Source organism: Monodelphis domestica, chromosome 8 (assembly GCF_027887165.1).
Source record: "Monodelphis domestica isolate mMonDom1 chromosome 8, mMonDom1.pri, whole genome shotgun sequence".
Taxonomy (NCBI): Eukaryota; Metazoa; Chordata; class Mammalia; order Didelphimorphia; family Didelphidae; genus Monodelphis; species Monodelphis domestica.
Genome location: NC_077234.1, coordinates 82,072,808 through 82,099,989, shown reverse-complemented (window position 1 = coordinate 82,099,989; position 27,182 = coordinate 82,072,808). Strand labels below are relative to the sequence as shown.

At 35.7% G+C, this 27,182-nt stretch overlaps 1 protein-coding gene across 50 annotated transcripts in view; it reads left to right on the top strand.

The window, feature by feature from the left end:
- The window catches only part of MAP2 (microtubule associated protein 2), a 352,353-nt gene that overhangs the window by 303,935 nt on the left and 21,236 nt on the right, over positions 1 to 27,182 (top strand). For 11 of the 50 annotated variants that reach the window (XM_007501823.3, XM_056808343.1, XM_007501821.3 and 8 more), the window contains 6 exons: positions 3,880 to 7,683; positions 7,906 to 8,112; positions 8,291 to 8,425; positions 13,232 to 13,293; positions 18,820 to 18,967; positions 24,222 to 24,562. In XM_007501823.3, the coding sequence (XP_007501885.2) occupies positions 3,880 to 7,683; positions 7,906 to 8,112; positions 8,291 to 8,425; positions 13,232 to 13,293; positions 18,820 to 18,967; positions 24,222 to 24,562 (4,697 nt within the window). Of the gene's footprint in view, positions 1 to 1,411; positions 1,670 to 3,867; positions 7,684 to 7,905; positions 8,113 to 8,290; positions 8,426 to 13,231; positions 13,294 to 18,819; positions 18,968 to 24,221; positions 24,563 to 27,182 lie in introns of all 50 variants that reach the window. The other 39 variants (XM_056808318.1, XM_056808312.1, XM_056808315.1 and 36 more) reach the window with 8 other exon arrangements.

Below are 27,182 nucleotides of genomic sequence, written 5' to 3'. Positions count from 1 at the left end.
CATTTTCCAACATAACTCTCCCATTGAAATTTAATTCAACATGAAAAATGTTTCACTACAATTACAAATTTTCATTAGTATGAATATTTTCCAACCAATTGCTCTTCATATAACCTTCAAATGTAAATAGAAAAAACAAATGGATGAAACATTTTATTGGATTTGGACATTTGTTATTATTATTTAAACTTTAAATGTCTGTACTATGACATGATGATTTTTTTAAAGTTCTAAGACATATGAGATATCATTTTACTTTGCTTTATAAATTTTAATAAAAAATCCTAGAAGCCAACACTTGTTAAAAAAAAAGGATACACATTTTCGCCATTCTTTCATATTCAAGGAGAAATACACAACAATGTCATTACTTATGACTGGAGTTCCATTAATGTATTAGAAACTGTACATAAGAAATAGGTTCTCAGAATAATATTTTTTTGTTTCATCCTAACCATATTTTCCAAAATGCTTTACATTATTTGACATTTTTCATTTTTTTCTATATTCTATAGAGAATAAAAAGGATAACTGTAACAATTCACTGTAGGAATAGATGAATGAAGAGTAGATCTATTATTTTGTTAGTGAAGTTATTCTCAGATGAGGAGACTCCCTTTCCCAAAGTAGGATGAAACCTTCTTTACCATGTACAGTCATAGGGAATTATCTAGAGCACTGATAAATGATTTGCATAGGAGTCACATAGCCAGTATGTCAGAGTCAAGTTTTGAACTCAAGTATTCTAGGCTTCAAGGCTGGCTCCCCATTTACTATCCCATGCTGCTTCTTATATCAAAAAATATTGAATAAATGCTAGTAAATATTCATGGAGTTTATATTAAAGCAACTAAGGTACTTAATCTCTGTCTTTTCTTTCTTCCAAGAAAAATTGACCTCTAAAAGTTTATTTTGTATGGGCTCTCTCTCTCTCCAAAATTGTTATCAGTTCTCATATGGAGACTTCCTACATTGGAAAAAACAGTACATAACTAACAAATGCAGTACTTTTCTGAGTGCATTAATACCACTACATTTCATAATCATCTGTTAACAAGTAGCATCATCTCTTATTTCCAGCAAATATTCAACATATTTTCAACCTATAGCCATATCTGCTAAGGGAAAATAGAGCAATAAAACTCTTTCAGCTCTCAGTTTTCAAAATAAATGGCATTTCAAGAGATTAAAATACATTATCATTTAAATGAATGTGTGCTATAATATAGCAACTTGTAAAGAATGCATCTTTCATCATAAGATTAATTTGTTTATCCTTAGAAGAAAATCCACTTGAGGTTGCTATTATGTCATGGAGATGGAGCTGAAAGTGTTATCTGTATGAGCTCTGTTGAATGTTGTACTGTGTATTGTCTGTAGTCCTGATGTCAACATATTTTTCATCCCTAAGAAGAAGAAACTGTAAAGGGTCCAGTGCCTGAGGAAGTGAAGCATGCTGTTCTTCCTGAAAAAGAATGGGGCAAAGAGTGTGGACTTCCTAAGTCCCCAGACCAACCAAAAGACCTCAGTGAGGTCCAAATGGAGTCTAGTTCGAAAGCCAAAATAATTCCTGAAGAAAGTGTTTCCACTGGGGGACCACTTGAGAAAACTATAAAAGTGGTCCAGGAAGTGTCTCTGGATATAAAAACACCTTTCTCTGCTGGGGAAGGTGTGTCTTCTTTAGGATTTGCATGTGTTTGCCTACGAACAGGCTGTTTTGTAGCTTATCAAGTTGGCACTTTTCCCAAGCTGTTCCATCTCTTATTCTTCTCATTCTTATAGTGCTCCAGTTGTTATGCTTAAAGAATACATAGCTTGTATTTGCATTGGTGCCACATGACCGCATGGTTTCCTGCTGCTGCACCTGATTCCTGATTTTACTTTGCTATGATACAATATGCTTTGCAGCTAAGCTGATAATGTCACCTGAGTGCTTTTCCCTTCCCCATCTCAGATGTTTGCCAGTCACATTGCTAATATGTGTACACTTTTATTTTATTTTATTTTTTAATTTTTGGTGCAGAAATTCATCTGCTTTTCTTTCAAAAACTAGTTTTGTTGACTTGGACAGTAATACCAGAGGCTTAAACTATAGGCGTGTTTTTGTTTGCAGTGCAGTGTGCTGTATTTTTATGCTTCAGTGCATTCTGGTTTAGTTTTCTTTGAGCTACTGCTGATGCTTCTCATGTCAAATTCCTTCCATTCATTGAAGCTCATCCTTTGATCATTTCCAAACTTCTTGAGTTTTTATTCATCTCACCTTTACTAGAAGTTCATAAAGTATTTCTTTTCTATTGTTACAACAGGATACACAAATACTTAAGGTAATGATGTTCCAAACACTTTATTTTTGAGAGATGGTTGAATTTTATTCTTTTCCTCCAAACTTTAAAAGTACAGGTAACCCAAAAGTCTTAGTGCAGTATTAAGCTTAAATAGCTATTAGCTAAAGTGTCATTAGCTAATAGCTATTAAAGATTCAAGCTGCGATAAAACTCTTGGACTATCATTTAATTCCATTTGGTCCAACGGGCACATAGACCTAAAGCTACAAAAGCCAGGCACAGTGGTACATATCTTTAGTTAGTCCTTGCTGCTAGGTCTGCTAAGGATGGTGGATCATTTGAGTTCAGGAATTCTGAAAACAACTAGAGCTAAAACCAATCCTGTATCTATGCTAAATCCAGCATGAGTATTGTGGACTTCTGAGAGCTGAGATCCTCACTGTCTAATAAAGGCCTGAATTAGTCTTAGTCTAGGTCAGAAAAACAGAGCAGGTTAAAGCTTCCATACTGATCCATACTGGGATTGAGTCTGTGAGCTAATGCTACATGTCCAGCCTGAATAAGATAAGAAGATTCAATCTCAAAAAACCAGAGCAAAACAAGCTACAAGTATGAACGTCAGTTATCACAGCCACAAGAAATCTATTAAAATAAATGCATTATATTTCCAGTTAGCCTTTTAGAGGCTCTCAAAAAGCAATGCTTCTTCAGTTTTCAGAATTCCACCATTTGAGCTGACCAAAACCTAAGGAATTTTAGAATTGACATTGAATTTTCTTGGTCTAAGCACTCAACTCTTCAGTCTTTATTACTTCTATTTTTAACATTTCATTGAAAGACTGATACAAAGTATTTTAAAATATCCAACAGATGTTGAATCATAAAGTTAAGATTTTTAACAGATGACAAATTAAATTATTCCCATATTTCTTGTCCCATTTTCATGGCGTAGTTTATGAATGAGTGGTTAACAACAATATCAGTTATTTCCTTGTAAATGTGAAATATACAGTTAGCTTTGAAGATTCATATCAATGATATATTGCTTAGGTTGTTTGGTTTTTTTTTTTTAATTTGGGCCCTAAGTCTATTCGAAACCTTTATACTTAAAATATTCAAAACCCTATCTTGTACAGAAATAATCTCTTCTGACTATAAGCTGCTATTTACTTGTTATTGAAAGAACTAATGCAAAAGATTAGCATAAATCAATGCCTTTCTCTACTTAACCCATAAAGGCTGCATCATGGCCTCTATGGTTTACTCAGTAAAGACTTTTTTAAAAAAAAATTTGAAATGTACATCTGGAGGCACACACACTTTTTACTTATCTAAAGCACATTTCTCATACACACTTGAGGGATAAAAAATTCCACAAAGACACAGGTAGAGCCTACACCAGCAATAGTAACATGCAACTTCATTTTCATACTGATTGTTAAATAAATAATGTGCCTGCATGTTTCCATGTATTTTTTCTTTTTTATCCTTCCATCCATTAATCATGTCAAAGAATGATTTTAAGCTGTTTGCCTAAATGCACTGTGAATGATTTGTTTAAAAAGCAACCCAATTACTTCAGATTTATTTACAGCCTCGAAGATGGAGTTCCATGAACAACAGGGCACTGCTCCTCTCACAGCTGAACCATTAGACAAGAAGGAAAAAGAACCTGGAAAGGAAAGTAAGCCTGCCGAACTGCCTAAACATGATGCCTTAGTTGCCCAGCCAGCGCAACCCGAGACTGTAGATACAAAAGACATACATGGCAAAGAAGATGGAAAGGCACCTCTTACCCTATTTGAACAGACTTTAGGGGAAGAGGTAGAATACATGCAACAGAAAAGTGAGCCAAGCTCTGCAGCACTTGATGTGAGCTTTCCTGTAGAGACTGTATTTCAGAAAGAGCAAAAAGACTTGTCCATTGAAGTCCCCAAGGATGAGTGGAGTACATATAGTCAGTTATCTCCTGGCCCTCTCACACCCATGAAAGAAAACTATGACATTCAAGGAATCCCAAAATGGGATGGGAAAAAACTAGATTCTCCAAAGCCAACTCCCTTTGGAAGTGTGAGCTTTCCTTTACCTTCTGAACCCAAGATTGATTTGTCAGATGCCACTAAAGATAAATTTGTTTCCGAAGCACTATCCTTAGCACCAGAGACACTGAAGCCAGAAGATAAAAAGGCTAAGGAAGAGCCTAGTGGTCCACAGATTACCAAAGAGATTCCAAAGGAAGAACAAAAACATGTGGAAAAAACTTCAAAGGCAGAGGAAACAGCCTCAATGGAAATTACACCATCTATAGAAACTGACAAAGCAACTGTAGAAAGTCCTGTTCAGAAAATTTCCAGTGTTGGGCAAGAAAAAGACATAATAAAGCAGGAAAGTGAGCAGAAAAAGGAGCCTAGCACATTTGATGGACAAAAGTCTACTTTATTTGATAGTGAATTTCATCCAAAACCAGAAGAGAAAAACATTATTCCTGAAAAGAAAATTACGTCAAAAGAAGGTGAAACACAGAAGATATTAGATGAAGAGATGGGCATAATCAGTGTCTCAACAGAGAAAACATTCCAAAAGGAAGAAAAGAAAGACCAAAAAACTCCCGTTGATGATTCATTCCCTGAAAGCTTAGAGCAAACTCTCTCAGTTGCAGCCACAACTTCAAAAATGCTGGACAAGGCCTCTGATGAACTTCGTCTCCTCAGCGAAAAGAGTGCAATGAAGGAAATCTTTCAAGAGGAAATTGTGGACAAAGATCTTGAGGCCCATGGGACGGGAGTTGCAGCTTCTCTTGACTTTGATAGGCACCTGGATGAAGACAAATCTGGAATGTCAAAGTACTTTGAAACCTCTACGTTGAAAGAAGAAACCACAAAAAGTATCCAGTCTGGCAGTGATTACTATGAATTGAGTGATACAAAAGAAAGCTATGAATCCTATGATACAATTTCACCTATACATAAAGGTTCTGAAAAGGAATTTTACCCAGGAAAGGAGCAACAATCCACTCCCATGTTAGAAGGCGGATACAGTACCCTTGCACAGAGCTATCCAGCTGACCTGCCTGAGGAACCTAGCTCTCCCCAAGAGAGGATGTTCACCATTGATCCAAAAGTTTACGGAGAAAAAAGAGATCTCCACAGCAAAAATAAGGATGATTTGACACTAAGCCGGAGTTTAGGACTTGGTGGGAGATCTGCCATAGAACAAAGAAGCATGTCAATCAATTTGCCCATGTCTTGCCTGGATTCCATTGCACTGGGGTTTAACTTTGGCCGAGGACATGATCTCTCTCCACTGGCTTCTGATATTCTAACTAATACTAGTGGGAGCATGGATGAAGGGGACGATTACCTTCCAGCCACAACTCCTGCCCTTGAGAAAGCTCCTTGTTTTCCAATAGAAAGCAAAGAAGAAGAAGAACAATTGGAGGAAGAGAAAGTGACCAGAGCAGAAAATATCCAGGTAGAATCGTTGTGTGAGTCGCCTTTCTTGGCCAAAGATTATTATAAAAATGGGTCTGTGATGGCCCCTGACTTGCCTGAAATGCTGGATCTAGCAGGCACAAGGTCCAGGCTAGCCTCCGTAAGTGCAGATGCTGAGGTGGCAAGAAGGAAATCAGTACCGTCAGAGACAGTAGTTGAAGAGAGCAGTACTGGCTTGCCTGCTGTCACTGATGAAAATCATGTTTCTCCAAAAGCAGACAGTCAACTTGAGGATCTAGGTTACTGTGTTTTCAATAAATATACAGTTCCTCTACCATCACCCGTCCAAGACAGTGAGAATTTGTCAGGTGAAAGTGGCCCTTTCTATGACAGTTCTGATGACAAGATCAGAAGAGATTTGGCTGCAGATCTATCTTTGATTGAAGTGAAATTGGCAGCAGCTGGACGAGTTAAAGAAGACTTTAGTAGTGAGGGAGAACTATCCCAGGCCATCTCTAGTGATAAGTCAGTTCTTGGTAGAGAATTTGATCATGAAAGAAAGAGTAATGATAAGTTGGATACTGTGTTAGAAAAGAGTGAAGAACATATTGAATCCAAAGAAATACTGCTTCTGGAAGAAAAAGAACAACCCATAAAAGTACCAGAGGGAGTGGATAAAGTTGAAGCATTTGGAACAGGAATGACCTTTGAACAAGTATTTGGGAAAGAGCCCATCAAACCCAAAGATGCCTCTATTTTCATAAGTGAAAAGGCAGAAAAGAGTCTTAGTTCAGTGCCAGAGGTGGCTGAGGCAGAACCATCACCAAAAGCAGATCATGCATTGGATGATGGTGCCAAGAAAGTTGAGCAGAGTGAACCCGATGCAAAGATCAGTGACTTTGGGCAGGCTGCTTCAGGACTGAGAGTAGATACCGAGAAAGGAACAGAACCTTGTACACAGGCTGCTCAAGAGGACAAGACCCACTTAGCCAAACCCCCTGAGGCAGCTGCATTTCCAAGTACTGAGCCCAGCCACCTGAAAGAGAGTATCAAGGTTTCTGAGACAGAGGTCAAAGAAAAAGTGGCCAAGCCTGACCTGGTACACCAGGAAGCAGTAGATAAAGAGGAATCCTATGAGTCAAGTGGAGAACATGACCACACTCCTGAGAGTCTGACTATGGAGTCCTTGAAACCTGATGAGGGCAAGAAAGAAGTGACTCCAGAGGTAACTGTTTTGCAGGAAGATATCACAATCAAATTGCCAACAGAAGAACCTCCAGCAATAAGTGATTCAAAGAGTTATGAAGAGCAGCCTGAAGGAACTGAAATCCAGATGGAACCTGATCAGCAGCCAAAAGAAGAAGTCAAGGAAACTCCAGACATCTCCATCACTCCCTCAGAAGTCATCGAACCATTGCTGCAAGGGATTGTATCTGAACCAGACAAGGTTCCAAAGGTAGAAGAAGAAGAAGAAGTAGAAGAAGAAGAAGAAGAAATAGAAGCTCGGGGAGAATATGATAAACTACTTTTCCGCTCAGAAACTCTCCAAATAACAGACTTGAGTGTTCCAGCTGTCAAAGAGGAATTGGTAGAGTTGAGTGCAGCTGAAATGCCTGAATACAAGGGAGTAATTGAGTCAGTGGTGACCATCGAGGATGATTTCATCACCGTAGTGCAAACCACAACAGATGAAGGGGAAACCGGTTCCCACAGTGTACGTTTTGCTGCCCTAGAGCAGTCAGAGGTGGAAAGGAGGTCGTCTCCTCCTGAAGAAGAACCACAGGTAGAAGAATCTGCAGAAGCCCTTGAAGAACCCAAAGAGGGCTCCCCTGAGGCCCCTGCTTCCCCAGAAAAGGAAGAAGTTGGCTTTTCTGAATACAAGACAGAAACATATGATGACTACAAAGATGAAACAACCATTGATGACTCCATCATGGATGCTGACAGCCTCTGGGTGGATACTCAAGGTGTGCATTATCCTTTTTTTTTTCTCTCTTGCTACCTAACAAAATTTAATAACCTAATGGACAAAAGTTATTAATGTCCAGTGCCCCAAATAGTTATAAATACCCTAATATTTTAAAGTATCCCTCTATTTTATTGTTTTCAACCTGAAGGACCTTTGATGTCCATTACTAATTTCTGATGTTGCTGTTGTTTTGTTGTTATAATTTCCTTTGATCCCACAGATGATGATAGAAGCATCATGACAGAGCAGTTAGAGACTGTTCCTAAAGAAGAGAAAGCAGAGAAGGAAGTTCGGAGACCGTCTCTCGATAAACATAGGAAAGAAAAACCTTTTAAAACTGGGAGAGGCAGAATTTCCACTCCTGAAAGAAAAATAGCTAAAAAGGAACCTAGCACAGTCTCCAGAGATGAAGTGAGAAGGAAAAAAGGTTCATTTAAAAATCATTATTATTTCTTTTTTTATATATATGCCAAGTACTTCAAGGTTACTGTTTTGTGACCAATACCTTAACCATGGTAACTTTAATAACTTCAAATTTTATACAGTTTTATTCAACTTGTTCATTTTTTTCCTGATTGTGTGCTTTTGTGTTTTCTTATCCATAGCAGTTTATAAGAAGGCTGAACTTGGTAAAAAAACAGAAGTTCAGGCCCACTCTCCCTCCAGGAAAATCATTTTAAAACCTGCTATCAAATATACTAGACCAACTCATCTCTCCTGTGTTAAGCGGAAAACGACAGGTGACTGTGTTCAATTCTGCAATGTGGCTGGCAAACATAGACACCTATCTTTTTTTTTTAATCCCATTGCCTTAGCAGCTTCTTCATCTTATTTTTTTTCTTCTGAGATCTTCCAATGTCATAAACAATATTGCTATTAAGCTTATTATATCATTGTTTTGTTTTGTTTTCCCCCAGACAGAAGTCATTATCACATATATGCTTGTCATGCTCAGACATATCAGTGCGTGAGTGTATCCTGGCATTGCGTTTTAGTGTCATGTTGTACCGATCTTGCTTTCCATTCTCTGTGTTCTGGTGGGGAAATGGTGACAACTTTTACCATAATGTACATCTCCATTATTTTGAGTTTTTTTTCTCCTCATGCCTAAAACCATATGTATTTCTCACATTTTCTACATCAGCACTGCCAAATCTGTTACTGATGTTGATGAATTTCATTAAAACCACCAAATGAATCTGAGGGTTTATTAAATGAAAGAGAAAGAGAAAAATGATGGTAAATTTAAGTGGCACAATGTGATTTCCAAAATGCTTTTGCTTGGGAGGGAAAGAAAATGGAAGGAAAACGGTAGTATATTGTAATAAATCTCAGCAGATTTCATTTCTCAGCAATCCAAAATTAGCAAGACTTGCCATCCAAGAGCACTACATTTTCCTTGCTGACACTTTGATGTCAAGATAAAGAAATGTGATGGGCCTACCAAGGGAAATTTACCTGCATAATCAGCACATACAACTCTAAGATAAAACTTATTTTCCATGGCTTTCTGAGCCTCTGAAACCTACCTATATTTCACTACCTCCTTAATTTGTCATTATTTTGTGATGCACCATAGTCTATATATCACTTAGTCTTGCAAAAATAGGGGAAGAAATGTCATACAGCAATAATAGTGGATACCATACAAGTCCCTGGATCCCAAAGCAGAAATTGTATCATAGGTGAACTATAGGTGTATGATGATGCTATTTCTCTCTAATTTTGTATTGTACTTAATCATTTTAACTTTCATTGGCTAGCAGACCTGTATGAGATACCAGATGTACAAAACAATTAAAAAAGAATTCCCTTTCCTTTCATTGCAAACCTCATACACCCCTCTATAAATAAACCTTGAGAGGGTTTTTCTCTGAAGGTTTATAACAACTCAAATAATGAGTCTATGAATCTGTTTGATTATGAGGTTTCTTTGACATCCTCTAAAGTACAAAATATTACGTAAACTTTTTTTTCCTATAGGAATTCACTTCCTTTCAGGCCTTCTATATCTAGGGTATATTTGGGAAATCAGTGCTTATAAATTACACATGGACCCCCGAAGGTAAAGCTTATAATTTGAGGCTTCCATATTGTACGGGTTATGCTGAATTGGGAGTTAGATGTGTCCTTAGCAATCATGTATCATTATCTTCTTAGGTTTTCAGCACCTTCCAGTTTGGCATATGTCTTCTAGTTAAATAGATGGGTGACTAGATTGAATCACCTGGGCCTGGCTTCAGAATCTATAGAATATAAGTCTCAATTTGCAGCTTTATCCATGTATGATTATATCAGAATTCAGCAGAGAAGTTTGCATAGTGAGTTTTTTTGTTTGCTCTTTCTAGAACTGAGAAGTAGCCATTCTCACATACCCCCAAGTTTTTAAAAGCCTAAAAGGTGCCCAAGAAAGAAATGAGATACTAGTTTTACCTCATGTTTAGTACTTGTTTTATGTGATGTATTATGCACTAAGTCATTATCTGTCTTTCTCTGTACATTAAATGGTTAGATTTTAAAAAGGATGTGTAGAAGGGTTAAGTAGAGGGTTAACTCAAGTTTCTTTGCATTGTCATGCCAGAAGGAGGCGAAATTCTCCACTAATCTAAAAAGTAAAAAAAAAAATTGAGGTATCTGATCACAGTTTTAGGAACATTTTCTTCCTTGAAGTAGAAAGGCAAAACCCACTAGTTTCCCTAGTCAGACATTATTTATAGTTTAATGAGAAATATTTAAGATTTAGTGGAGAGAAAGATTATGATTTACCTCTTCCTTAGGCAGAAGTTTTTATTCTGTTCCATGTAGTTACAGACTCAACATTATAAGGACCAAGATTTTGTAGCATTGGTGGGAAAACATAAAACTACAAACTGGAGAAACATTTCTTTCATGGAACAGTAGAAAACTGAAGTCATTGATGTAAAGCAATTGCAATATATAGCATTTGCAATAAAACAAATGAGCAAAATTGCCCATTCAGTTTTTTAAAATTTGTTTTAAAAGTTGTATATTGGATAATTTAGAAACATATTTATCTTATCAAAATTAGCATTATCATTTTAATACTTAGATGAATTCTTGATCAACTTATGTGTGGGGAAGCCCAATCCCTTCCTCCTTATCATCTGTTATTCTTGGACATATCTTTCAGGAAATCCTTTCAAGAGGAGCTACCCAAAGTAGTAGAAATATTCTCCTGGTTCTTTTAATATTTTGTGGATACCAGGGAAACATTCAGCTTATCCAGTTATTTTTCATCTTTATAGATACACACACAATGTGGACACCCTTTTTCAAACAAAATTTATCTAAGTCTCAGTGATATAAAATCTAGGAAACCAAAACATAAAAGAAGGAAAGTACTTTTTTGCCCTTTGGAAGAGTTAATCTATAGGTTCTTTGAATCTTCCACCCAAAAAAGAAGTCTTATTCTATCTTGAAAATTTTGTCAGTAATCAATAATTCTATATTAAAACCACCAATTGTAAAATAACCCTGTTGGCAGATAAGTAAGAAGCATAGAAATATATATATGCATATGTATATATTTAAATTAAACCTTTCTACCTTATGAAAGAGGGAAGAGAAATAAGAGAAGCAAGCTCATTTGGGGGAGAGGGGAAATGATTATAAGAAAATATTTCATCACCTAAGCAGCTATCCCAGTGTCTACGTCACCATCTACTAGTATGAACATGTAAGATGCTATTACCATTGTTACTAATGTCCTAAACATCACAAAGAATAGAATGTATAATTTATTACATTCTGAAAGAATGTATAAGAAATCACCTCATATTATTCTGTGGCCCTGGCATTAAATCTGTTTGTTTGGTCATTGTTGTTGTTATTCTTGTTATTGCTACTGGATTCAGAGAGAGCTCAAGGGTCACTTTATTTTAATTTCTATCATAGCCACAATGAATTGAATAAAGAGTCATTTAATTCATGTGAAGTTGTGGGATCAGGTAAGTTATCAACAGACAGTGTCTCTTGTAAAATTATATAATAGAATGAAGTTAAAAACACCACCAGGAAAAAAAAAGAAACAGCAGTAACAGATGTGGTCATAACAAGCAGGGAGTGCATGTTTAGAACGCATCCTGCTTTACATCCTGAAATTTAAAAATGTCTCTCTCCTTTTCTCTTCTTTCTAAGTTATCCACCCCCTAACCCCTTCTTTTTTGGACATTTTAAGTCAACCAAAATGTTTTATATATACATATATACAAATATTAGGAACTGAAGGGCTGAGGAAGGCCTGGAGTAAGCTAACATTGACAGGTTTGATGGGAAGTAGCAAAGATTTCTGAGGACATGATCCTTACAGATCCAGAAAAAGAACTGAGGATCTTTAATGATTCCCCATGGTATGGATTATTATTTTTAAGTCTTTTAAGCCATATTGCTTGCTTGCTACCACCAAAATAAAAACAAAATCTGAGTAAATGAACAATTGGGTTGTGTAGGAATTAAAGGATCCTAACTATTCATGAGGAAGTCTCCCAAGGCCAGATAATGGTTTGAAAAATTTAAACAAAGCATGCTTAAGAGGTCTGAATCTAGCACTGAAGACCTGTGTTCTAATCTATTACTAACTAATGTGATTCTAATTATCTAGTAGAACCCCTTCATTTAGAGATGAAAAAAGCAAAGTTCAAGTAGAATAAGTGATTTGACCAAGGGAATAAATGAAAAAGTCAGAATTGGGTTCTTTTCATTCCTAATGCAGTGGTTGTAATAACACTAAATCTGGTACTTCCTCTTTCCTTTCTATTGAGCTAAAGTTCTTAGAGATCACTTGGGGCATGAGGGGCATTTATAGTTAAATAAAATGTTTGAAGTAAAGAGGCCAAATGGATTTTTTTTTTTTACTTCCAAGCCATAGAATAGGAAACCCAGGAAAAATATTAGAAAGGATTGGGAGAGTAGGGAACCTTAATAAGTAGATAAATTTGGGCTATATAAAACAGAACAAAGAATATGGGACTACTCCTCTGGAGACCTTAGTTGGCAACCTAAACTCGTAGTGGTAGTAGCAGTAGCAATAGCAATAGCGGTGGCGGCGGTAGTAGCAGCAGCAGTAACTAGTAGTAGTAGTAGTAGTAGTAGTAGTAGTAGTAGTAGTAGTAGTAGTAACAGCAGCAACAGCAGCACCCACATCCTATATTCCTATATTTGTTATGAGGATAAAATGAGATAATACTTTCAACATACTTTATAAGTGTCATCTCATTTTATCCTCATAACAAATCTGGGACATAGGTGCTATTATTATACCTATTTTATAGATGAGGAAACTGATACAAATAAAGGTTAAGGATCTGGCCCAGATCACACAGCCAATAAGTGTTTGAGGCTGGATTTGAACTGAGGTCTTCCTGACTCCAGGGCCAGGGCTCTTCCCACTATGCCACCTATGGTTTATAAAACCTAATAAACAAAGTTCATTGTGCCCTTCTCTATGGACATTATCAGTTGTACTCGAAGTATTATTTAAATGTTTTCATGACTTTTAACCATCATTATTATTGTTGGTTCAACAGCAGCAGGTGGAGAAACAAACCAGGCTTCTGGTACATTTAAACAAGGAAAGGACAGATTCTCAGTAAGTAAAATAATTTTATCCTTGTTCTTGATTTGAATTTCACTTCTGTATTCCTAGAGACATTTTGATTATTTAGTTTCAGCATTGTGAGTAATTTATATCTTTTGTTTGAAATGTAATCTTAAATCATTTAAACAAAATTTATTTTCTGTTGCTCCCTTACATTCACAACCTTGTCAAAGATATAAGCACTAAGTAATATATGTATAAAGATCTTTAGCAATGTCTATGTTAGATAAAGTGAGGGAGAGTTTTTCTAAATCAGATACATTCCAAGGTTATGTTTTGAGCACAAAGTTCTAACACCTAATTTGACCAAATAATTTCTCCCTTTAATTTCCATTATTCAGAGATAATTTTAAACTGAACTAATAGGACTGACAAACTAGCAAAAAAGACGGGTGTAATATAGTTACCTGGCATGGCCAGTAGGCTAAGAACGGGCACTTTGATTTCCTAATTCAATATTATTAGAAGACATTGCAAACAAATATACTAAGGCCCTATCTCAATTGTACTTAATGTACAGTCAAAGGACAAAGTTCTTTTGTGGGTAGAAGGAAAAGCTGTCTTGTGATTGGGTTAAACAATCATGTGACAAATCCATGAAATCATAGTCATTTCAGAGTAGATTCACAAATATCTATCGCCATCTTTTTGGTGGCTTCCACTTTTTGAGTTTCCAGATCCAATCAATCAGTTATGATGTATATAGATTTCTATTTTTTGTGTAGTCCTTAAAAACATCAGAATTTTTTAAAGCAAGGCTTATATATAAATATATAAAGGAATTATGATGCATCATCTTTAGGAGAGGGAATACAAAAGGAAAAAAAAAAAAGAAAAAACCACCCCTGCTCTCAGGGAACTTGCATTTTTTCTGAGTCCTAGGGATATTCCCAGGATAATAAAGTGACTTGCCTAAGGTTATACAAGTAGTGTCAAGGAGGGTTTGAACACAAGACTTTCCTGATTCCAAACCTAGAATTGTCTCTTTTATTTTTCCATGTTCTGTTTTTTTTTTTAAGTGGAATATCTTCTTTAACACTAAAAACGTGTTTTTACTTGGAAACTTTTAGCTAACTGATATAGTTTTATTTCATTTATTCTCACATTAAAAATCTTCATTTACGGCATGGTTGAATGATATGTTGGTTTATTCAGACACATTTCTTAACAATGTGGCTATTAATGTCTTCATGCTTTGATAAACACAAAACTTTATATGACTACATTTAGTCCCAAAGATAAGTATCTCAATTCTTCCATTTTTTGATTGATGCATAATTGATGCATAAGGCAGCAACATCAGGAAGAAAGTTAAACTGAGCTTCATGCCATGAGAACATCATGTTAACAATGACATTTATTCTGAATACCCCATTTTTATCTCTGATTTATCCCATTTCCCAGCCTTACCCCACTGATTTGCACCGGACCTGTGTTAGTAGTGGTGACCCCTAGGATCCTTTCTTTTATTCACATTTTCCAGATTTATGGCAGGAATGGTCATCCTCTGGCACTGAAGACAATGTCATCACTGTATTTTTCTAAACCACACTTTTGATTATGTGTGGGAACAGCCAAATAGGGTGACTTGTGCTGGCTGACCCACTTAGACTTCCCACACATGCTTCCGTGGGCTGTAGGAGGAGAAGAGACAGTGTCCAATCTGTAAGCGTTCATTGGCTTACGGTAGTATCAGCCGAGGGTAAAACTAGAAATGAGACCTCGGTGTACCAGTCGTGACTTTGGTTAAGTGAAAGTATTACTAGCATTTTTATGGAGAGAATGTACCATTCCATCTTACATTCTTACATTTTTAATAATATCCCAAAAGAGATGTCCTTCTGGCCATAGGTCCTTCCCTGAACTTGTACATCCAATGCATAAATATAGGCATAGACTACCCAAGGACTCCTGCACCTTTAATATTAGCCTTGTCATTTAAATGCACAGTTTCTTTAGTGCTAACTTTAATCCTAGAAATCATAGACGACACTTCAGTGTGCTCCATATTTCACAAATATTCCCAAAAGAATCTGGAAATACTGCCTTGAATGTTGGATGCAATGGATGATTATCCATATGTTTCTACCATATGGTCTCCTTTTTTCTCCATTGGACATATCAGTTTTGCATTTTAAGGTGAATTCACTCATTTTTAAGCATATAATCAGATTAGGGATAATGGACTCTGGAGCAAATAAACATGTTAGCAAAATTGCTTATACTTATGCAGTGCTTAAAAACTGTGAAGCACTCTATACACATTATTTCCTTCGATTCTCACAATGATCTGGTAATACAGGTGGTTAGGAGCAGTGTAATTATTAATATTTTGTATATAATAAAACTAAGGGCAAGAAAGGTATCTCCCACATGGAGAGGAAAGGAATATTGGATGTGAAGTCAGGAAAAGTTCGATTCCAATCCTTTGTCTAATATATGTTAGCTATGTGGCCATGAGTCAAGCATTTACCCCTCTGAGCCTGGATTTTTATCTGTAAAATATGGAGATGGCAATACCTACCTCTTGCACAGTTTTTGTGAGGGTCAAATTAATTAATGGTTTGGAAACTCCACAAAGCACTGTATAAGTGCCAGCTGCTACTAACGTCTTCAATATCACCATTATTATTACTAACTTCTCCTACAGACAGCATCCCTTCTCAAGATCCTCAGAGGCTCCAGGATTTATGTTAAAAGAATCTTCAAAACTCTACCTAAAAATTTCTCCATTGCTTCAACTTCTTTTAACTTCCATGTCTGGCTCAAAACATCTGGATACCCCTTGGCCATATCTGAAACCCAACCCCTACATCACCTGACAACATCCCCGCTTCTAAATTCTTATACTTGGAAATATCCCCATCTTTTATCCTCCCTCCCTCCATTAACCCTACTCTCGCTGTCTCCTCAATCTAACTTATTTACTTTTTTCCCCAGAACCCCACACTTTAATCATTTTCTAGCCATTGCCCTAAATTTCATTATCCCTTTGACTTTCTTTGTTTCCATCATGTGAGTTCTCTATACCAACTAACTGCTATTGATTTTCTTTTCTCTGGATCCTAGACTGTTAAGCATTTCTGGAAATAGGCTGAAAATCAAACACATTTCATTCACTATCAATTTATGCTACATGACTGTGGCTTCACTGTTGCTTAGCAACCCATTTGTTCTATTATTTATTCATTTCCCTATCTCATTTCCTACAGCAAATGGTCAACATGTTTTCTTACTCTCAGCTGTTTCTCCATGCTACTTTCATACTGTCTATTTTATTAAGGATATAGAAACAAGGAGAATCATCTCAACTTCTCCCATCTTTATTTTACCTTTATAACTTAGCTTTAATTTTCTAAATTTCATTACCTATGCCTTTAATCCCAATTAGGTGACATAGCGGGACAAGATCAAGAATCAGGAAAACCTGAATCCAAATGCAGGTTCTGACACTTATTAGCTGTGTGATCCTAGCAAGTCACTTCACCTCTGTCTGCCTCTGTTTCCTCATCCATAAAAGGATGATCAAATGAATTAATATTTGCAAAGTATTAAGCACAGTATCTGGCACATAGTAGACCTTTAATAAATGCTTGCTTATTTCCTTCCTTCCTTCTCTCCTTCTTTCACCCACCCTCCCTCTAGGATTTTGCTCTACCATTGCCCCTGGCTCTCATTCATCTCTCATATCTCTATCACTATTATCTCTTTTTGCATTGGCACTTTCTGATTGGCTTACAAACATGCCCAGGTTCTTCCAAATCTAATCTTAACGGATTTAAACCCCCTACCCCACTAAGCTCCTGCACCACCCTTCTCTTCCATTTTATCGCCAAACTTTGAATTTCAGAATGTCCTTCAGTAAGGCAGAAGTTTTTGCTATTGGTATTTGCATGAGAGCATTATGATATCAATTTTGATGTTTGTTCCCTTGTAGTTGTGGCCTAGCCTAAGCAAAATGCAAGGGAAGTCTGTTGTCCTCACTTGAACACACACCATATTATCCTTAGTTCTATCACAGCATCCATCACTATCACCAGATATAAAAGAATTATGTCTCTTTAGAATAGATTTATTTCTCATTATATTTGTTGTTTATATTTTTACATGAAGGATTTTAGATACTTTATTTTATGTTTTTGTCTCATGTATAAGACTAGATTTCTACTCTGTCTCATGTATAAGACTAGATTTCTACTCTGTCAAAGATCCTTGTCTCCAACAGTTAAGACAAAACCATTGCTTCCTTTAAGAGGTAGCTCAAACTCTTCTAACTCTGCTAAAATAGCTCCCTTTCTCAATTTTCTGGTTTTTTCTGGTATTCTTCAAAAGACCCACCTGAATTCTTTCCTTACTTTGAGTCATATATGAGATCAAGATCAAGGTTATAGAAGATAAGATCAGGAAATTTATGAAAACAATATTCCCCAAAATTGCAAAACAGTCAGAAATATAAGCAGATTTTAATTGAAAAGAAAACATATTCCAAATTTCTCTTTGCATGATAAAGCTAACCAATAACCAAAATATTTTTTCATCAAAATTCTTTAAAGCCTCAGTTTCTCAAAACAGCATACTACCAAAATAATGTCATATGTGTAAGGATAAACTACTTACTATTTTGCTTTTTTAATAAATTTCTGATTTACCATTTCCACACACCATATACAACATTTTTCTAATGTACTTAAATCTTTAAATATACTTCAGAAAACCTATATTTGAGCTTCTAATTGAGTTATACAAGTTTAGAATTTTTGTCTTAATTCATTTTTTTTTCAAATCTCTTAGAAAAACACTGGCATTTAAAGGTAAGAAGTAGAAATACTTGGTGGATATGAAAATAAGGTATTTACCTTTTTTAAAGAGAGATGGAAGGAAAAGAAGGAAAAGCTTTTGGTTCACCATGGTATAAAAATAGAAACCTAATAATTCCCTAGTCTAATTGCTAAGAAGTTACAGGAAATATACAAAGATAAACTGAGTTTTATCAAAGTTAGTCAATCATGGTAAATGTAACCTATTAAAAAAAAAGTGTTTCCCTAAATTATTAGGTCAATAATTATCCTATTATGATGTCTACTCCCTCAAGTAATGGGGAGCAGGAGAGAAAGTTCCCCTAGTACTGAAGTCAGCACCAAAAATTGTCCTCCAATACCTGGAATGCAGCTCTCCTCATGTCTGCTTTTAAAATCATTTAAGGCTCAGCCCAATTGCCAACTTCTATAAGAAGGATACACTCATCTTCCCAGGCGATGTTGCCATCAAATTCTGGTGTGAGAGATTACCTTGCATTTTCTTTGTATAATTTGTATTTAATTATCTGTAGACATTTTAACCCACCATCCTCCAATAGAATATGAGGTCCTTGAGAGAATCAGTTCTTATTGTTTTGGTCTTTGTATCCCCAAAGTCTTATACAATGCCTGATGCATAGTAGATACAATAAATGATTGATGAATGAATGATGAAATCCATCCAATGGTACATTTGATTTTGGTTTTTCTCTTTGACTAGGATGGTGTAAGCAAGAGTCCTGAAAAGCGCTCATCTCTGCCCAGGCCTTCCTCCATCCTTCCTACTCGAAGAGGTGTATCAGGAGACAGAGATGAGAATTCCTTCTCACTCAACACTTCTATGTCTTCTTCAGTACGACGAACCACTAGTATGTATGCTTCTATTCATTTTTCTCTTATTTTAATAGAAATAGCTCAGGCAGATCTATAGTAAACTTATTATTTGCACTTTCAAAATTATTTCTGAAGAAGCTTAATTAGAACTAGGCAATATTTAACAAGATCTATCGTCAGGCTAGAATGGGTTCATTCTGTGACTAAAAGCAATCCCCTAAAAATTCTGAAAGTCATATTTCTTCTATGTAACATACTTCCTATTTTCTTAACCCTAATCAGAAGATAATAACATACTCTTTAGAGTAGAAGGATATCTGCTTATCATAAAAGGAAGGGGCAATATTATTTATCTATGATTTGTCTCTCTAGTTAGTACCATGGTACATTTTCTTTTAAAATGTCGCTAACTTTAGTCACTTCCATATTACCAGTTGTCTTCTCCAGAACCAAAAGTATCAAGAAGTCTGGCTGGCAAAAATTTCTTCATTTCCTAATATATCCAAAAACATAAAACCAACAATAATAAGCTTTATCTTACACATGTAGGTCAGTTTGCCTTATAGGGCTACGTCACAAAACAAAACCAAGTTTCTGGAGTAATTGGGTATTAACCTTGCCAATTTTCAAATTATCATTCATAACTCATGTTGTTTGAGAATATTCCTCTTATTCACAATCCACAAAATTCAGAATTTCCAATAAGGAACAGGAAGTAGGAGAAAATTGAAAAACTAGTATTGTTACTATGAAAGTACTGCTTCACCTGGTATGTTGAAATTAATAACTTGAAATTTTCAGGTGCTATAAATTTTGTTGTTATATCTAAACAACTAAATCAAACTCCTTTTTTAGCCACTGATCACAATAATAATTCCAATTATTCCAAAATTCCAATTATTCCAAATATTCCAATTATAGCCAACTCAAGTGATTTTTATTTTAAAATCATAATCACCTAACATGGTTAGTTAGGACATCAAATCTATTCAAGAGGAGGTGGTTTTAACTTCCCTCTTGTGCATGCTGCTTAATTGGCTTACTGCTGATTATTGAACAAGCTCTTCTTGTCCTTCAAATGTTAACATTTTTATTTCTCTCATAAGTAAAGGAATGTATAGGTTATGGTAGTTTATTTTTGTTTTGTTTTGATTTATTTGTTTTTGCTTTAAGGAAATGTTTTTTGTGTCTCTAAACTCATTTGTTTTTTTTTCTTTTGAAAAAGAGATGAAGCTACTTCTATTTCAGGGCTCTGAGTGATTTGAGCAAACAAATAGTGTTACACAAGCATCATCTCAATACTCAAAGGAGTCAGAATGCTGAGATTTTTTTTCTACTCAAGTAAATGCTTACTATCATTGAGTTGAGTACAAAATATCCACTTAGATAAAAACTTGTTGAAAACTCATTATATACATATGAATGGGGTAGAAATCTGTTTCTCACAGAAGGGGTTTAAAAATGTCATGTAATAGGGCAGATTCAAAGAAGGAATGGATGTGAAGAGCAATAATAATCATAGCTAATTATATAGTATTTCAAGACTCACAAAGCACTTTACATGTTATCCAGATGGATCCTCACAATAAATATACTAGGTGGGTGCTATTGTTATTTCATAGATGAGGAAACTAAGGCTAAGGAAGCTTAAATGCCTCGCCATAGGTCACATACCTAGTAAGTGTCAGAAGTGATTCAAATTCAGGCCTTCCTAACTCCAAGTTCAGTATTCTATCTACTACTCCACCTACCTGCCTGAATAGTAGAACATTTTTTAGTTAAAATATTCTTCATAAGAACCATGAGAAAATACTTCCTCGACTTCTTTGCAGAGAAAGGAAGGCCAGGTGTGCATATATCTTTTTTTTTTTAACATATTAATTTGTTTTACTGGGTTTTTTTCCTTCCTCTTTATAAAAACTGATAAGGACTGGTTTGGGGAGAGGGATATTAGAGAGGAATATAAGAAGAAAGGCATTTGTAAAATAAAAGATATCAATAAAATCTATTTTTACAAAAACAAAAATATTTTTTTTAAATATCCTACCTTAACAAAAATAATTCTGATAAATAATATCATGGCATGAAATTCAGATATTTTTGGTCTCTAATTAACTTTATAATGGACATATTCCTTTAGTCTGAATTTATTATGGTATTAATTCACTTTATCATAACAATTTTGGTTTTCAGAAAGGACATTTGGAAAATATAGCATTTTCTAAAAGTCTCAAATGTGCTTAGAACTGAACTATTTATTTAGGGTAAATTGGGCAAGAGATGACTAGAGATAGGCAGTCTGAGAAAACTGGGATCCAATCCAGGAAGAGTTTCAGAGCTATATCAGCAAAACCTTGAATTATATTTATAGGTATACACCTAAACACCACAGATAATTGACCCAAATAGGTACTGGCTCCATGATCTCATCGTTTTAAACTAATTTGTTCTTGATTAATTAAAAGAAAGCCTTTTTTATAATACTTTTTTAATTTCAATTATTTGCTTACAAAATTCTTCCTTATTCTGGTTCTTAATATTATAGCATTTTATCGCTAGTAAAATTACTGAATATCTGAAAAACTAAGATCTCTTCCAGCTCAAGAACCTGTTATTCTATAATCTGAGGATAAAAGACAGACTTTGTCAGTAAATAGAAATATTTACTATGTACAGTAGCAGTTAGACCACATAGCATTTTGCCTGTTCTTTTATATTATCCTCTCTCTCACTGCAGACAAGAAAATATCTGACATTTTGTAAAGCTATTTGAAAAGCAGAGAGGGAATTATCATAGGATATCATCTAGCCTGAGAAAAAGCAAATGCATTGCCATGAAGAGTTTGTCAACAACTCAGCCTGTAAAAGTGTGTGGTTAGATATTTTTTACAGCTCAAAGAATGTGAATTTAGCCTTTATAACCTCAAAGTATGTGCCCTGGGGAGCCCAGTGAATTTGTGTCTTGACAGGCAGTCCTACATACTCTAGTGAAATTGTAATATGAGTTGAGTACCATAGAAATGATTAAAAAGAAAGACCTTGAGATTTTAGCTTTCTGTCATCTGGAGATATGGCACTCATGATTTTGTCTCATATTTTTAACTGTCTTAAAATATAAGGTAGTTTTCTATTGATTATAGAGAGTAAGTTTTCCCTGGAGCAAAAAATCATTTCAGCAAGATCTGCCCCATAGCAGAGAGCATTGACTGCCCTCATGTAGGCTTTCTCCACATTCATGCTGGGCAATTCCTGTGACTTTCTCTCCACCTATATTCTCTAAAACTAATTTTTAAAGGTTGTTGGTTTTTATACTTAATCAAAAATCTAGTATTTCAGTGAGGTTTGGATAGGATTGGGAGAAGGATAGTTTGAGAAAAGTCCTTTAGAAAGGGGACAAATAATGTGATGTGATAGACCAAAGAACCCAGTGCTTAAATTAGTTTAATGAAAAGTTGAAAAGTCCTATTGAGGTATAAGCATATAAGCAGCTTTGAAATGTAATATGTAAAAAAAAATGGAAATAATAATAGCTAGTATTTATATAGTACTTTATTTATTGAAGTATGAGTATGTAAACAGCTTTGAAATAAAATAGGAGTGAAAAGCTTTAAAAAAAATCAAATTTACAATTCCCCAACAAAACTGGGAATAATAATTAGCATTTATATAGTACTTTGAGGTTTACAAAGTACTTTGCAAATATTTATATTATTTGACCCTCACAAGAACCTTGGCAGGTAGGCATTATTGTTCCTATTTTATAGATAGGAGAGTGAAGTTAAGAACTTGCCTGGAAGTCAGACAGGGATGTGAAGCCAAATTTGAGTTCATATTTTCCTGACTAAAAGTCCAGTGCTATATCCACTATACTACCAGGAAAACTAAACCTGAAGAAGATACTTAGGGGAAAACAGAATCATTTTTAAATGTCCTCTTGTGGAAGAGGGTACAACAAAACAAGATTGCTTAAACTTCAAATCAGTTCATTGCAAGTGTGATTTGTATGTTTAAGTAAGATCAAAGAACATGTAAGGGATGATATCCAACTTATTTTAAATAGTAATTAGTGAAAGCCTATAAAGATTTTTTGATGGTGAAAATGGTGATGATGATATTGACTCTTAACTGTTTCCCTCTACGTTTTCTCTGATGGCTTGGACAAATTATTTCCCATAATATTCAATTTCTCTAGCTGTATAATGGAGAAAACTCTGATTTTTTTTTTACCTCATTTATGCCATTATGTTAATTTTGGAATATTTTTAAAGCCTAAGAAATGAAAAGTAGAATGAGTTTTGAGCCTTGTGGGTAACAAAACTTTGAGAGTAAAAGTTGTCATTCTCAGATCCCCAAAAATCTTCTTCATGGTCTTGCATTTTAGTCAGAGGCAAATTTTTGAAGGAGTACATGCTCATAGTCTTAAACATATAGAAAACTTTAGAAGTTTTCTAGGCCAAATTCTTAACTTTATATGATAAGTAAACTAAGACCTTTGAAAGTCAACTAACTTACTGTGGTAGGAGTAGCCTCTGCCATGTGTTTCCAGAAAAGGCAGAACTAAAACTTAATTGGTCCAGGGACCTAAGACTTACATTGTTATTGTTTCCTGACCACTTAAGGCATTAAAAGGAAGGTTTAAAAGGACTCAGAGTCAGACTTTATGGATGTCCCACTGCCATTTCATGGATAGCCAGTACCATTGTGATCCAACTTCTGATCAAAAGCATTTCCTTTTGGAAATGAGGGAGCTTTATCTCCATGAACTAGTGCTGAGGATACCTTGCCTTCTACTATTAGTGAACTTCCCTTTTCTTAAGTTCTAAATGATCTATAATCTCATTTCATTCCAATTTCCAACTAGCTAGCTTATCACCAAGTGGCAGTGCCAAGGTTTAGTCCAAGCCCCCTCTATTCTCATTCTCTCTCTCTCTCTCTCTCTCTCTCTCTCTCTCTCTCACTCTCTCTATTTCTTTTTCTCCTCTTCCTCACTCACTCTCATTCTCTCAAATGCCATGGAAGTTCTGACTTCCTCCATTTCTTATTTAGGATAGTTCACCATTCCTTAGTCAACAAATGGCGACCACTCACTCCCAAGAACGTACCACACATTAGTGTTCTGCTTACTGTGAACACTAGATCGGCTTAGTCCCCTGCCCCTCAGTACTCCCAAGCTCAAAAGAACCATCAACCTCAGCTTCCACACTAAACTGTTAAAATAGTTATCTTGACCTAAAGGACAAATCCACCTTGGAGAACTGAATTCGATTTACTGTTGCTTTTTCCTTCTAGGGTCTGAGCCTATTCGCAGAACAGGAAAAAGCGGTACATCAACACCCACTACTCCAGGCTCTACTGCCATCACTCCTGGTACACCACCCAGCTATTCTTCTCGTACCCCAGGCACTCCTGGTACCCCTAGTTATCCCAGAACCCCTCACACACCAGGAACTCCCAAATCCGCCATCCTGGTACCCACCGAGAAAAAAGTTGCCATCATTCGTACTCCTCCAAAGTCTCCAGCTACGCCTAAACAACTACGGCTTATTAACCAACCACTGCCTGATCTGAAGAATGTAAGGTCCAAAATTGGGTCCACAGACAACATCAGATATCAGCCTAAAGGCGGACAGGTAAGAACTAAATGAATATTTAATTCTTTACTTTAATCAAACAATCCATGGGATATAAGAATGATACGTTGTATATCATACTTTGAAAGTAGAAAGGAAAAGGGTAAAAAATAATGGGGAAAGAAAGGAATTGGAAAGGGGAAGCAAGTGTGGGGAAACAAAGGAAAGTTGATTATAGATTAAAATTTCCTTAGAGTTTGAAACCTGACTGGAATAGCTAGACTGGATGCAAATATGAATATGAAAATTAGATGAGTTGTTTTCACTCCCATTGCTGTTATCATACAAAACTGCTGAATAATAACCCATTGGAATCATTGATACAAGTTGGTTGCTGTAGGAGATTCTTCTTGGCTGAATTTGTTGGCCAAGGATTGAGTAATTTTCACTGCTTTATAGAAGACCTGATTCAATGTCTAATATTAGTTGGAGTTTTTTTTTTATCTTAACTGCTAATTTCTTATTCAATTGACCAGGTTGGATTTTTACCATTTTTACCTCCCTCTCCAGCTCTATTTCCCATCCCCAACTATGATTTTTCTACTTGCACCCTCTAATGTTGAAGTGCTTTTTTCCAGGTTCTCTCTTTGATTGACTTGACTCTGTAAGTAGAGGCAACCCTATGTTGATGACAAAAGATGAGCTGTGTACTAACTATAGGTGATAGAGTTCCAGTTTCAGCCCTTCTATTATGCTTTGTGTTTACTTTGTCATTCTGTTGACAAAGTCAAATGGTTAACCTTTAACCAAAGGGTCTTCAGCTTCTTAGCTGTTAATAATGTTTCTACTGAGCTATCAAGGGATTCCAAACTGGCTTAGTTCTTTCATGTTAGCCTATGTGCTACATGATCAGGGGGGAATCACTTGGCCAATTTTTCCCTGAAAATAAACAATAATGCCAGTGTTATTCAATATTATAAAAGCATATCCTAATCCCCTAATTCTGATTCATCCCCATGAATATTACAGTGCGGGTGGCAAGTGAAAATAAGAATACTCAAATGAATAGAATGTTTATGAAGCACATACCTTATGCTAATAACTATGTAATAAACTCTGGAAGAACAAAAACAAAAAGAAAACAGTCCCTGCCCCAAAGGAGTTCATTTTCTAATGGAGACAATATGTATGAAAACATGGCCAAGGGAACAGTAATTTGGTTTGGGAAGACATAGAAATAGTGAATGGAGCCATCAGAGAGTTGGCTGGCATGCCCTCTCCAGGAACAAAGTTGATTTGATTGCAGTTCCCAAATAAAATAATGGAAAATGGAGAGAGAGACACAGACAAATATAGAGATAGAGACAAAGACAGAGAGAGAATTTATTACTTTTCATGAATGCGCTAGGTACTGTGCTAAATGCTGAGGATATAGTACAAGCAAGCAAGACAGTACTTCTCAAGGAGCTTACATCCTAAGAGAGGTAGACAACACAAAAAGGAATGCTCTAAGCAGGAGGCATAAAGGCTTAGGGGGGCATAGTGTAGTGACTTTCAGGAGGTGTCCTAGGGGCCTGAGCCCTACAGGCAAAAAGCACACCTAGCAGAGCCAGAAGAAAATGAGAATGAGAGGGAGAGAGAAAAATCCACTTTCCAAACGTGTAAATATATGAATAATCTGTGATTGCATCAATGTAAGAATTTTCTTATTAAAATATCCCTCTTCCTTTTCAGATCTGTAACCAAATGACTTAGTAGATATGTCTTAGGTGATTATCTGAAGCATATAGATGTTAAATATCTTGCCAGAGTCTTAGCAGGTGATAGAGGCAAGATTGGCAAGCAGGGCATTCTAACTTCAAGTTCAACACCTGTCTCACTCTGTGTATATACAAGTCACTTTCTTGCTTCCCATAATATTTCTCCTCCTTCCTTACCACTGTACCTGCAAGCTCTTCTGCCATTGACTTGTGGTATTCACTATCATGGCAAAGAAATGGCATATAGTCAGGCAACTCCTTAGACCATGAGGAGACTACTTGTCTCCAGATATAACCTATTGATCCAAGGGTATAATATTACTCTCTTTGATGGAGAGTTTCTTTTTCTGTCTATAACTTCTTGTGGTCCTATGTCAGAAAATTTAGATGTAAAAAAAAATATATTATGCATACAAAGTCATCCTAGGAGTGCTGAAATAGTTTTTCTTGTGCTGTGGTCAAGGATGTTATTAAAAGATCTCAAAGTTTACTGGGATCATTTAAGAATCAGAAGTCAGTTAATGGGGAAGCTAGGCTGCTAAGTGGTTAGAGAGTCAGGTGTAGAGACTGGAGGTCCTAGATTCAAATCTGATTTCAGACACTGTCCAGCTGTGTGACCCTGAGCCAGTCATTTAAATTCAATTACCTAGACCCTATAATCTTGTCTTGTAACTCTGACTCTTGACAGAAGGAATGCATAAATAAGCATTTGCTAAATTTTTATTAGTTGATTGATGTATGGTATTAGGATTTTTTAACCTTAAGTCTTTGGATTTATTTTTAATATTTTACAACTATATTTTACTATAATTTATTTCCTTTGAAATTCTATGCATTTTATTTTTATGGATTTAAAAACATAATTTTAGAAGCTAAATAAAAGAAAGCATAAAACAAAGAAGCTAACAATTCCTGTTTGT